This window comes from Amphiura filiformis, chromosome 6 (genome assembly GCF_039555335.1).
Source record: "Amphiura filiformis chromosome 6, Afil_fr2py, whole genome shotgun sequence".
Taxonomy (NCBI): domain Eukaryota; kingdom Metazoa; phylum Echinodermata; class Ophiuroidea; order Amphilepidida; family Amphiuridae; genus Amphiura; species Amphiura filiformis.
In genome coordinates, this window is record NC_092633.1 from 36,476,509 (window position 1) to 36,491,427 (window position 14,919).

The window sequence follows — 14,919 nt, forward strand, 5'->3', positions numbered from 1 at the left end:
GTGAATAACACAATGGTAAACAGAATTCAAAATTAACATTGCCAATAATTTGATCAGTCCCTAGTACTAATTAGGTAGAGGTTGTATTGGGGACATATGCCAGAAGTGGGTAAGTGCAATAGCTGCCATGTGTAGCTTTACAGGGCAGCCATTGCACTAACCCACTTCTGGCACTGAGCAGTCGATATCTACAGTGTTTTGTACATTTGCAACTGCATGTATGAACTAAATTTATACACCAAGGAAATTTGTTCAAAGCATGAAAATGTGCGATACTGTGATGGTATCATATAAACCAAAATATTAACATGTCTAAGTAGTCTGAATAACAATGTCACAATTCAGCTCTATTTCAAGTTTCAACTTTCACATACCTTTTCTGTCTCAGTTGATGACCAGTGACAAAAATTCTTGATTGCATGTTGTTGCTGAATGCCCAAATTTGAATAGAGTTGCACCATTTCCAACATGTTACTGTTCAGACTAATACGTTGCCAACATTGAAATCACACTTTTGAACAAATATTCAATAATTGTGATACATGAGATTAAAAAATAGATTACTAAATAACATGGTGCGCAATACCTCCCCCATCGAATTTTGGCATCGGATGGCGTGTTGCACCCTTAAGGAATGATGACATTACTTGACCTTGAAAAATGACTTTGCATTCTTTTAATGCTTCTGCTGTCTGTTCTTAATGTTTAAAAACATTAAGAACAGACAGCAGAAGCATTCCCTTATAGGACTCACTGCAGAGGCTCTTATCAGTCACCTACCTGAGTGTCCCCATTAGCTTCTTCTGTATCATTCCTAAACATAACAGGCACCTGCAGTATTCTCTTAGCAGGTCTTACTACAGCGGCTGTTATCATGGCTACGTAGTCTTCAGTTGGGTTGATTTCTTGACGGCAAACCTGTGCACAGGACGAAGACATGAAGGGAACTATGTTAATTTCTATAAAAATATAAGCCTATTATGTTCAGCACATAATAGATGATCATAACTAACATGTTATAACATAACACTATAACCTACACAGGGTTCCCACACTTTTCAAGGTCTAAAAGCATGATTTTCAAGGACTTACCACAACACATATGTTGCATGTATTAACGAAAGTGACAGCTCCTCTCACTCCCCAAATTTTGTCAAAATTATACTTTAGGTAAAATTCCAATTTTCAAGGACTTTGTGCAAATTTCCAGGACTTTTAAGGACTGTGGGAACACTGTAATTACTATAAAAATACAAGCCTAGCAATAGCATGTTCAGCACATAATAGATGATCATAACTAACGGGCTATTCCAGAAATTAACGGCACCTACCCTAAAGACATGGGATTCCCAATAAGTTTGCGTTTTCCCATGTCTTCTTTAGGGGTAAAAAGCCGTCCTCAGCAATTGCTAGCACCAACATGCGAGGGGGGGTATACCCCCCCCCCCCCCCCCCAAACCCACACACACACATTTGAACATGAGAGTCCGTGATCATTATTTTTAGAATCCAATTAAATATTCATAGCTGATTGATCATTGATTATCGGTTATCGACTATCGATTAACACCATCTCAAACGCTGCTTACCAGCGTGCTAAGGTAAGACTGTGATGAAATCCGTGAGGCATGATACTCTATGCACTACTGCTGGCTATGATCTGACCTCATTGTTTACGAGGTCAGATCTTAAAAAAGATTAAGATTTTCCCATGTCTTCTTTAGGGGGTGGGCCAAAAATATCTGGATGCGCCCAACATGTTATAACATAACAATATAACCTGCATGAAGGTTTGACTGCCTTGTTCTGGCCATCAGGTTCCCTGATAACAAATCTGAGCATGTTATTGAAAAACAAAAGCCACTTACCGGACAATCTACTGGCTGGTCACCATAATGCTTCACTGCTCTCTGTAACATGATAATAGAAATTACAAATTATTTTTCTTTTTCATAAATTGACAATATTACTGGCCACAAAGAATGTGAATCCGAGACAACCAGAATTTTGCTGTTCTCAGCTTGCGCGGTTCATAACATAAAGGGGGCACCCACTCTCCCAAGCCAGGAAATTTTTTGTTTTCTTGTACCGTACTGACTCGAGTATAGTCCCACCCCTTTTTGACATATTGTAAACATTTGGATAGTTGGTAGGACTATACTCAAATTTAAAATTCATGGTTGACTTAAAAAGTTTCATGCAAAGTTATAATAATTTGTGTTCATGTCATACTCTATTAATGATTTCAAAATGCATTGAATTTGTACCCATTTTGAAATTTTATGGAGTATGACGTGAACACAAATTATAACCTAAAACACAAACTTTTTTCTCTTTTTTTTAAGTCAACCATGAATAATTCTAGCATTTAGCTCTAGGTCCAGGGTTACTTCAAAACGGAAAAATTAATCACTGTACCATCTTACCTCTATACAAGCATGGCAAAGCATCCCACCACACGACTTATGGGTTAACAAGTTATGCTCTGGAAAATCTTCTAGACATATCGCACAAGACTGCCATTGGCTAACAACTGCCCCAGTATTGCTGACATCACCACTATCCGTGTACATGTTGTCATCAGCCCACGGGCTTGTATTGTTTGAAGTAGTTTTCCACAAATCCAGACTGCCAGGGTCTAACGACGCCTGCAAACCACCTTTGCAAGGGTCTGCATTCTCTGAGGATTGTTCTGGGGCTGTACCCTCTCTTCTTGACGCATCCCCCGATTCCCCTTGGATCATACTAGAGTCAAAGTATGACATATTTGAAAAGACGTCCCCAGATGCACCCGACGCAGCGGTAGTTCCTTCAGCAGCACAAGGTACCTGCTCACTTGACATTGCATTAGCATCTATTCTTCCCTCCTCAACAGTTGTACTAGAAGGTTCTGATGTAGTCATAACATCCCATGAACAACCTACATCTTCAAAAGAGCTGACTGCATCACCAACTTGTGTGATGACATCATCACTTTGTGTGCTCATATTTGTGAGTTCAAAGTCTGGGGAGCATATCTTTGTGGTACTACTACTTGCAGAGACTTCGCAACTGCTGCTGATGGTATGCGGTACCCCCATTGCCCCAACTGGGAAGACATAGTCTGTTTGAGGTTGTGCGATGGTCTCAAAAGCGTACAGAAGACGGAAACAGTCATTGATATATCGTAGTTGGACGCCATCCTCCTAAAAATCAAGATTGGAGTTTAAAAAACAAAAGTTATATCCTGCCTTAGCAATGTTTACTGAAAAGAATGTATTCATCCTATATGTACATTAAGAATTGTTATATCATGGCTTCATTAATATATTCTCATTTATTAATTGGTTAAAATTAAAATGACACAACCAAAACTATTTTGGGAAGGAGTCAAAGTACTCTGACCGCTCGCTTGGGCCACATACACAGGGTTTCAGTACTGTCCCAAGGTATTATTGTGGGGGTAGTCATGGAGTCTTTAGCCAATCAATGAAAAAAGAATACATTAATAAGGATATAAAAAAATATTGAATGCGCTATATTCGCGATGATGTTATGTACCTCAATGACTGTTTCGTGCTAAGACTAGCACTTAACTGTACATAAAATCAACTAAAAATGGTCCATCGATTATCTTTTTTAGTTTTTAAAAAATCCCACAAATATCAAATAATTCTTCTTCCATTATGGAACATTAGTCAATTTTGACTACTGGATACTTGTTAGATAATCAATTTAAGACTAGTCTTTCAATAAAATATTGATTTCAAGTGAAAAACATTAATTTGAACATATCTGTAAAAATCATCATTATAAAAAAAGACAGGTGGGTGGATGTTTGCTACGATTCCATCTCTATGTACTCACCAATATTTTGGATATGTGGTTGTCAAATACTTCTGCCAGGATAATTTCTTTGTCCTCTGGTTTGTTACTCCCATACACTAATGCAGACACCTCGCGTCTCATCTCAGATACCGAGTCCAATCTGTTTAGACATACCAGGTATCGGATTGGCACTTGACCATGGCATGGAATCCACGTCATAACTGGTGAAGAAACAACAAATATAACTTTTCTTTAAAAAAACCACTTCAAGTGCAAGATCAGGGTCATACAAGCAGAAATGTGATTGCACTAATCAAAACTGAACTCCTAAAATCACACAAATTCTGTAAACTGCAAGTTTCGAAGATTAGTTGATTTCCTCTAGATTCTCGAAAGATGAGTTTGCAGCAAAGTGTTATGAAATTTCACAGTCACTTGTGCCTTACGACTGTTTGACATTTTCTCGCAGCAATGTAGAAAAAGAGACTTATGTAGCACCGACATAAGGTACCTTTTGCTGTAACAGATCACATAACGGTGTACTTACTGAGCTGTTTTTCCATTGCACGAGGTAGTGGCACAGGTAGATACATAAATGGTTCATAGATGATAGACAAATGGCTGCACACTTCGCAAACAACCTAAAGAAAGAAAAGAAATTTCATGAATTTCATGATCATGATGATGTCAAATACCTATTGCCATTTGAGTTATATTCTATTCATTAAGCAGAGGTACACAAGCTTGGAAAAAATGTTCATTTCCAAGGAATGTAGGCAAATTCCCCTCCAACATATCAGGATTTCCCACAACGAGATTCCTGAATCCCCCTTTTTTTCCAGGCCTTGAGGTACATTTGATGCATGTGGAGTAACTGAAGAACAATGGTTGCCACCTCAACCATTTAATCCTAACCCTAACCTAATCCAAAAACCTAACCATAATCTCTTAGGGTGGTAGCAGTTATTTTAAAGTCTTGGCACTGCATTTTATCACATATTTCGGAGCAAATCTCAAATAAAATCTGGCTCATAGCAATAAAAATACAACTTGTTCCCAATATCCAATACTGTTCAAGTCAGTTCAAAAATCTCTTACGGTGGCAGCAGTAAGTCTGAAGTTTTGACACTGCATTGTATCACACACATTTTGGGGCAAATCTCAAACAAAATCTGGCTCATAGCAATAAAAATACAACTTGTTCCCAATATCCAATACTGTTCAAGTCAGTTCAAAAATCTCTTACGGTGGCAGCAGTAAGTCTGAAGTTTTGACACTGCATTGTATCACACACATTTTGGGGCAAATCTCAAACAAAATCTGGCTCATAGCAATAAAAATACAACTTGTTCCCGATATCCATTGCTGCTAAGTCAGTGTAAAGTCTCCAGCAGACATTTTTTCCATCACTAATTATGAATCCAGATACATGACTATGTGGGTGTTGCAGGGCTCAAATTTCAAGGAGGCCATTAATTATTGCCTGTCCTTTTTCAGTTTTGGCCTTGGTGCCCCAGACCTTTGTCAACTGATCAAGGCATTATTCATCACATGTTGGCCTTGGTGCTCTTCTTTGTTTTTGCCTGGTGCAACAACAAATTAAAATTTGAGGCCTGGAGTTTTTGGAACTGAACAGTACATGTTTCATTGAAATTTTGTTTAAACAGGAGTGTGTAGGACTTATACACTACCCAGACATTTGAAGGATCACACTAATTTATTATGATTTTTCCAAAACAATATTGATATTAAAAATTTGATGAGTGTCATTAAAGTTCAGGCAATAGAACACATGTACTTTTTTGCACTACCGAGTACTGAAGTCCCATTACACTGAAAAACACTTTGGTCTGCACCATGAGAACAGACATGAAAGAATGCAATATCAGAATTGTCCAATTCTGATCCTTTGAATATTTTGAGTAGCGAAAATTTTTGTAATCCTACAAAATAAGTTGTTTTAAATTTTGCAATTATATCACATTTCAGATATAGTTGATGAATATGCTTGTGTATCTGGAATAATTTCAACTGCTCAGTGCCAAAAGTGGGTAAGTACAATTTGGCAATTTACACATATGTGACTCCTCGCCACAACTGAGCCGGATGTCGCCAATCATCATTTTTGAGATATTCAACCAAAATATTCTGCTTGAAATTAGCTTTAAAATGATGTATATCATGTCTATAGTACTTGACATTTAAGTAGTGAAAAATCAATAAAACAGTCAATAAATCCTTTCGTTCCTATTGTTTATTGTTAAGTTCGATGGAGCATATCTCAATAGTGGCACTGGCGACATCCGGGCTCAGTTGTGGCGAGGAGTCACATATGTAGTAAAGTCTGCACAAAAAGAAACTCAGCTGTTATAAACACGCCTATAGCTTCAGAACTAATAATTGTTTTCACATTATTTTAACATAAAAAGGAGGATGGTATATTTACACGCATTTCGATACCCAATTTGTCCAACTTTGTTCAATATTAACAATACAGCAGTGTTTTGGAAGAAAAATAGCCGAATTTTAAAGTTGCAGCTATGTGTATCGATTTTGAAGTAGCGTGAAGATAATGGAGGGCTTTACATACCACCGTTTTGGCATAATAACCATTGATCGCTGTAAACTGCAACTTTAAATTCGGTTATTTTTCTTTAAACACACTACTGTGTTGTTAATATTGAACAACATTTGACAAATGTGGTACCAAAATACGTGTAAATAATCCATCCTTCCCTCTATGTTGAAATATTGTGAAAACAATTATTAGTTCTGAAGCTATAGTCGTGTTTATAAGTTTCTTTTTGTGAAGACTTTATATTGTACTCATCTACACATGACAGCTACACATGGTACATGTAGCTATTGCACTTACCCACTTCTGGCACTGAGCAGTCGATTTCAGAGCTGTAACTTACCGTGCTCTTAAACTGTCCCTGGAATGTGTCCACAATACATGATTGGTTGATGTCCAAATAGTGCTCCCATTCCTTATCTCCTTCATCCTCTAACTCCCGGCGGCCCGAGTATCTCCCTTGCCGACCTTTGACCCCACAAGCTTCTGCCAACAAAGCCTGCTGGTTATTAGGCACAAAGTCTTTATGCGTCATGTCGTCAACAAGTTCTTGACTGAATGACACTACCTCCTTACTCGGAGACACACACACATCCCTCTCAGGGTTGAGATTGTTCGAAACGATACCATTGTCCGTATTGAGTTTACCAGAAACAATACCATTATCCGTGTTGAGCTTGCCAGAAACAATACCATTGTCACTGTTGAGTTTGCCAGGGACAATACCATTGTCAGTGTTGAGTTTGCCATTGTCACTGTTGAGTTTACTAGAAACAATACCATTGTCAGTGTTGAGAACACCATTGTTTTTTGATTCTGAACACTGGAGTTTGGAAAGTTTACAGAGTGGAATGCATGAGCCGTCTTCTGCTTTCACTACCGCCATCTCTTCATCTGTGGACAAGGCCTTGACCGGCACATCCCCATCAGGGAAGAGTTTATTCATAAGTTTACTATCTGTGCTTGCATAGAAAGCCTCTTTACCCGTTACTTCTGTTGCACTGAACGCTGTGTAATTATGGAAAGCCGTTGGCAGTCCTTCTTTGTACAGTTTACCTAATATCGCCGATTGCTCCGAGGAGTCCATTTTCATACGGTTTATTGCATCCGTTTCATTTTTCTCGTCACCTTTCACTAACACATCTTGCCCGCCTCCTTCATCTTCTCCCTCGGGTTTCAAATTACCCTTCTTCTTCGCCACCAATAAATTTGTCTTTTTATTCTTAGGCGGTGAGGTCCATAGACTTTCACATGGGTTTTCTACTCTATTTCTAATAGGCGACTTAACAGTGGGGGAAGAAACTGGGGACTTTTCTGTCTTGGGGAATTTCTCACTACCAGTAGTCACTGGTGACGGAGGATCCTCACCCTGAAGCATATTAGTGTTTAAAGTTTTCATGTCTTTCATGTAAAATTCTTCGATGGAAGGAAGCTTAACTGTTTCTTGTACACCATCATCTCCTTCCTCAGCAGTACTAGGCATATGTTCAACCACAACTCGTTTGTTATTCTGTGTGCTGATAGGTTCATCTTTGTTGGAGTCGATATCCAGCGTCTCCAGCTCGCTGAGCTTAGATGTAGATGCTTCTGACATATACTGGGAGTCACTGGATTCCTCTGAAATGTCCTCGAATGGAGACTGACGCTTTGTTTTTAAGCGTGCCAAGTTCATTTCTTCGTGCAAGGTGTCAAGAAGAAGTGCAAGAAACTCTTGTCCATCATGCTGAGCAAGAGAAATGTAAAGTGTTAGTATGATCAGATTATTGCTTAAATACAGACTAAAGCAAATTGACTTGCACCCCTCAAGTTTAAATATCCATTGAATCGCCTACTTCTTCCTAATGCATAAGTGAATCCTCTTGACCAGAATGTAAGCTTTTATGACCTCATACATCATTAATCTACAAGTTAGGTGGCTATTATGTTAGATTTTGACGCAGCAATCCTGTCCATAATCACTGGAAACTGATGCGTACCAATCATTTTATGCAACTTATTATATAGGCCTATAAAAGTAGTTTATCCAAGTACAGTACCAATTTGCAGTTTATGATTCCATATAATACTCCAAGCGCATGGTAACTTGTTAGGCAGATACAAGATACCGGTATATATACTATGATCAGCTCACAATAGGCCTGAATTATTCGGTTTTGTTACTGCGCAAGTCAATAAAGTACCAATTTACGCATGCATAAAATAACAAAAGCGTGTGTCAGTCACACAATACAAAAAGCGCAGTTTGCATATGTGCTGCACCCAGCTGGGTGTACGCCATTCTATGCTATGAGTCCCGCCTATTACGAGCTAATCAGAATCTAGTACCTGTGGGCTTTGAAGTAACCTAGATCTGACTAATGACACCAGATTAGCAAGTAAAAGACAGCATAGCATGACCTGGTACATCGAGCAATATTTGATTATGAAATATTCAAAACCATCACATTTTTGAGTGAGAACATTTGGTACAAGGTGATCTGTGGAGGAGGCTGAAGTTGCAACCAAGGATTGGACTGTACAGAAGTTCCTCCTGCATCCGGCAGAAAGTGTAAAAATGTGTGATGCTGTCTTGCCTGTAGGTAGGTAGGTAGGTAGGTATTTGATCAAAATTGATACCGCACATGCACATGAGAAAGATGGGTACAGATCCTTCCATGTAATTATTTTGTGTAACCATAATCCTAACCCTAATCCTAACCTTAACCCTAATTTTGTGTATAATTACATGAAGGGGTAACCGAAAGATGTTAAAAACTCACCTGTCTGAAGTCTTTAAACTGCCCATGCATGAACCCTAAAGTATCTTTGAATTGTGACGGGTGAAGCACAGCAAATTCCCCACTCCATACTTTATGAAGCAACTGCTGAAATTTTCCAGACAAGCTTTCTTCGGGGCACTTATCACACTGAGTAAGGGCACTACACAGACTAGTATTGTGCATAAGGCACTGAAGACCAGAGTTCATGAAGCAGGTGTTTCCCATGTTACGTAGACCACACATGCCACGGACAGCTTGAGAGTCTGTAAAGATTAAATAGGTGCACAAGACAAGTTTCATTTAAAGCAGTCTTACAATGGGCTATTCCAGTTAAAATCCACATTACCCCTGTGGAAGATTTTGGAAATATCTTACACAGGGGGAGTATATTTTTCAAATGTAACTGATCAAGGTTAATCATTTTGAAATCCATGCTCCCCCTGCATTATGGCTTTACCTATAATATATATTCCATAACTGGAGTGAGTATTTGAAATAGACCCAACTGTCTATTCTATTCGCAACTTAGCCGATGACTTTAGCTAAAATCTTCCACAGGGTTAGTGTGGATTTTAAATGGAATAGCCAAATACAAGGCTTGTACAAGCCCATTAAAGTTCCAACATTTTCCATAAAAAAGGCCAATGATAGAAATCTGAGGTACCAGATTATTATACACAGATAAGGTGACACGTGACCATGACCAAAACAGTTTGTAGGTAATTGTGAAATTGTTCATTGCCTAGAAGCAGGCCATAGCCAGGATTTTTCTCAGGTGGGAGGGGGGAGGGGGAATTTCTTTAAAGTGTGCCTTTTTCCTGAATATATTCGCTTCCATACCAAAAGTGGACTTAATCTCGATAAACATTGAGTTTTTCGGGCAAATTTCAACAGATTTTTCATGAAAAAGCAGTCCCTTCGTTAATTTTTTCTTTATATTTTTTACCTTCTTGTGAACATTTTTACATTTCCCCTGAAAAAATGGATCTTTTATCGAGGGGGGGGGGTGTTTTATGCACCTCAGGCTACAAGCCTGCCTAGAATTATGCACACATCATGTTGAGGGCATGTGCTCTAAAACTGGATGGTTAACAATCGAACAATGTATTAGTTATAAGCTGTTATGTCAAGCATGTCAATAGAGCAGACTCTAACATGTGTTACTTCATCTATATAGCACAGCAAATCTGCAATTTCACTGTCATGGTTTTAAGGGTACTACACCCCTCGATAAATTTGTGTCTATTTTTGCATTTTTCTCAAAAACTAATAACACACTGGTAACAAAGGTTACGGATATTATAGGGGCAAGGAATCCAGTTACTACACTGGAATTTCAGTGACCCAAGACAAGCGGTTCGCTATTTATGATAAGAAATAAGGTACCGCAAGGATGTACCTCATTTCCTATCATATATACTGAACCGCTTGTCTTGAGTCACTGACATTTCAGTGTAGTAATTGGATTCCTTGCCCCTACAATATACATAACTTTTGTTTTCAGTGTGTTAGTATTTTTTGGAGAAAAATGCAAAAATAGTCACAAATCTACCACAGGGTGTAGTACCCCCTAAAACATGTCTATGCTAAGGTACATGTATATGTACCTACTCTTTATTACCCACTATGTTGAAATAAATAACAACAAAATAAGGCCAAGAAAAAATTGCTGTGTTGCCCCCAGTGACCGACCCTTAATCCTGAAAAATCAGATTCCTAATTTTTTTTGAATGATGATTTTTACAGATATGTTCAAAAAATCAATGTTTTTCCCTTGAAATTAATATTTTATTAAAGACTAGTCTTAAATTGATTATTTAACAAGTATCCAGTAGTCAAAATTGACAAATGTCCCTAATGGATGAAGCATTATGTAATATTTGTGGGGATTCTTAAAAAACTTTCCCATTTTTCCCACTTGAGGGCAACACAACAAATATTTTTGCCTGATAACAACAACAACCACAATAACGATAATCTGTCACTGTGCTCTGTAACTGAACATTTCTATCAGAATTTACTGGGAAAATCATTTTGTTACAAGGGACATTAAACAATTTGTTGAAGAGTGAAAAAATTTGTTTACCTCTGACGTCTGTACTGTGCACCTCTGCATCGGCAGCCATGAAATTAGTAGGCACTGGACTTGTGCTGTGCACTGTAAAGAATATCAAATAACAGGAAAATCACACATTTTAAGGGTATTCAGAGAAGAACGATGACAATCTAAAACTACACAACTTTCTGGAACAAGAGCAGCTTTGCTGCTGCAATCTTGCCTAAATTTAACATTCGCAATGGGAAATGTATTATTTGCAGTCATCAAAATTATGGTCAGCCTTTTACACTACTACATGTTGCAAATAATGGGCTTGTGCAATATAATATTGGCTGGGAAATTCCCACAATTGTATAACAGAATCAACAGTTGTTTAGAAATACTGAAGTTGCAACATGCCTGTGCTATGGCATACATACACATGCTGACAGATATAGTGATTACATACATGTGGTCTCTTTCTGAAGTTATAAAACAAAGTTCAGGCAATCGCCAGGACTGCTGCCCCAGAGTAAACAATAGTTACAACTTGAAAGGCTGTTTTTTTATATGCCAGTATCAATAAACAAATTGCATAATTGAATGAGCGTGCATGCCTGCACTGCAGTCAATGTAGGATAGGTCGAAAGTTTTGATTGTTCAACTCAGTTGGCGCCTAAGTTGATTCACTTGGGGACAAAATTTGGGTGCCTAAATTTATGAAGTGAATAAATTCAATCAGTTTTTGCACTGTACAGCACTGCCATTAATATAAATATACAGGTGGTAAGATGTACTGGCAGGTCATCAACATACCGACAGATCAAAGATACGCGGGACATAGACCCTTCTGGCGCCCTCTTTGGCTACTCCCAGCGTATAAGTCTTCATGAGATTGCTCACCTATTTCTCCGCTACTATTCCCTGCCTCCAAGCCTGGTAGCTGCGGCCCATAGATGGGTGGTGCATATGGGATCATCTCTGTACATGTTGTGTTGTAATCCATATCTACTGTGGATGAATCAGTTGGTAGAAGACTGGTATCACTCCATTCCGAATTGGAGTATGGATGGGTGAAGCCAGCAGCTACACTTTCTAATTGCTGAAAATGATATACAAATAATACAATAGTTGCAATAGTTTTCACCTCAATAATCTCACAATCCATCTTTTCTTTCATTCTCTTGTTGATGACTTTCAGAATAAGTAAAATCTGAGAGAACTAAATTAAGAGAGGCGGTACTCTTATCGCAAAACAGGAGAGTGTGAGCTCGGGACCTTGTGTAAGAGCCTGGACAGTGTATAACAGTCTGTCATGGCCATTCAAAAAGGTGACTATGAATATGTAATTTTATTAATGAGCGATTCAATAAAGCAGATGATGCCGCAATAAACATCTTTTCTGAAGTTTTAAGAGATCACCTTTCATAGATTTTGCAAGGTGAAGTACCATAGAATTACAAACGTGAGCACTGAACATCTTACTCAATCAGCAGTTTGATACATAGTTGAGTGCCGTAAGATGTTCTTAAGTTACGTGGTTATCGATGGTTGTGATCATTATATTCACAGAATATTGGTGGACTGAGAAATATGTTCCCATCCTCACCAAGTTAATGTCCACCAACTTTGAGCCCAATTGGAGCAATTTCAAAAGTTGAGCTCAAATGACCTTTGACCTCAGATTACCTATGCCTGATGCTCCTCTACCCAAAGATAAATATCATCAGGCTTGGCTGGCGTAAGTATGTTAGAAGCAGAGATATGACAATAAAATCTGATTCTGTGGACTCAAATGACCGGAAATTAAATTTGACCTGTGACCTTTGACCTAGAAAAAACGGACATGATAGCTTACTATTCATGGACACTTGTGTTCAAGTTACATTGACACTTTGCCGGGGCATTATACTACAGAAGAGGTGGTCATTCTAGAAACCTTAACCGAAACCTTTTAACATACATGCACACCCTACATACAAATGTACATACACACAAACACCCACACAGAACAGATTGTTGTAACTTGCATTGTTTGCGATTCTTTCAGCTTTGTGGGCAGCTCACAAAAATGTGATATCAAATTGATTACTGCAAATACCGGTAGTTTATCTGTTTTCATGTACGGTACATAATGCTATTTTAGAAATCTTGATACGGTGCCAAGAAATATCCCTCTAAATTGCTAAGTCATTATAGGGGGTTTTATTACGCAAGTTTGTGTGCACTATGACACAAATTAAAACTAACTCACATCTTGTGATTAAATGTATTCATATTTTAAGCTCCATATATGGTCAAATATATATTTATATCAAAAACATGTCGAGACCTGGCATATATTGTTGGCGTCACATCAAAAGGAACATTTTCCAAATAAATACTCATATGACAACTGATGATACAATAAACACCATTATAAAATGTTTGACGACTGATACTTCATGTTCAAAGATTCCATCTAGATGAACTTGTATACAACTGTACTGGTACATTACATGTAAATGTACATTAAATTCAACATGAAAATCCAACTTTGTGGGCAACAAAGAACCGATGAGACGTCAGGAACAACAAATGACCCGCATGATGTGTATGACTTAATACTATTGAGTAAACTTTTGCTACCAGACAATGAAGTTCGACAAAGTGCTGAGGTATGTTAATTCATCTGAATATATGCATGAATAGGATTATAGCTGGCAGTCCACCCTTAATTATAAGGGTGTCATATGACACAAAAAAATATATCAGAAAATGGTGTTTTTTTTTACTTTGTCTGTATAAGGCTGGACTAATAAAAAGGGTGGTGTAGTAAAATAAAAAGGTTGAGGTTGTTTCAATTAAGAACAAATACATGTATGTATGTAGGTAAGTAAATTATGTAGATGTAGTGCCTTAAACATGTGACCTTTGATTGACCCTTTTTCTGCTTCTTAATTTGGACAGTATATCAAAGCTGGTAATAGACACCAGAGTTTGAAATAAGCACTTATCCTCTTGTCCAAAAATCACTGGGGACAACCATATTGAGCTATGTACTTATCCCCTGGACAACCACTATTTGGATTCTTTGCACTCAAAAACATAATTTATATGTTTTGGGGACAACCAAAATGATTTGAGGATAAGTAGAATTCATGCTTTAGTTGTCCTCGGGACAACCTCCATATTTTCCTTATTTCGGACACTGATAGACACCCTTGGCACTTCAAAAAATAGGGTGTCATTAAACCCCAGAGGGGCTGCAAACTAGGCCCTCTTACATCCCAACTAGCGATCACTCTCTCAATCTGGCATGATTCTGGAGTCACTGCGTGTACACTCGATGCAGTGTAATTTTTGCATACATTTTCCATCACCACTTTTCTTTGAAACTTGTAGAATATTCATAGTTCACATTTTAATGTTTTCTACTAATATTTATGGTTTTAGCAAAGTCCCACTAACACATCTGTATGAATTGTAAAGTGACCATCAAAGTTGATATTTGTAGTGTGCCTTTATTACTTTGAATTACTCACTGATTTTCAGGGGCCGAGGGCCCTCCTTATTTCGAGCCCTGAATCACTGTAAAAAGGAAACTACTCGTATTGGACAAACCACCTCGTTTTAAAGTGCCCATGAACAATGGTGGATTAGCTTTGTTATCCTGGCAATACAAGTAGCAAAACAAGGTATAAAACAAGTACTTAGTCCACCCAAAGTAGCAAAACAAGGTACAAAACGAGTACTTATTT

The 14,919-nt window shown here is 38.0% G+C and overlaps 1 protein-coding gene across 1 annotated transcript in view; it reads right to left on the reverse strand.

Annotated features, from left to right (window-relative positions):
• The window catches only part of LOC140155360 (uncharacterized), a 37,109-nt gene that overhangs the window by 14,448 nt on the left and 7,742 nt on the right, over positions 1-14,919 (reverse strand). The window contains 9 exon segments of the mRNA XM_072178174.1: positions 781-918; positions 1,869-1,910; positions 2,427-3,185; positions 3,847-4,028; positions 4,355-4,448; positions 6,726-8,105; positions 9,142-9,404; positions 11,228-11,299; positions 12,083-12,281. Of these exon segments, the coding sequence (XP_072034275.1) occupies positions 781-918; positions 1,869-1,910; positions 2,427-3,185; positions 3,847-4,028; positions 4,355-4,448; positions 6,726-8,105; positions 9,142-9,404; positions 11,228-11,299; positions 12,083-12,281 (3,129 nt within the window).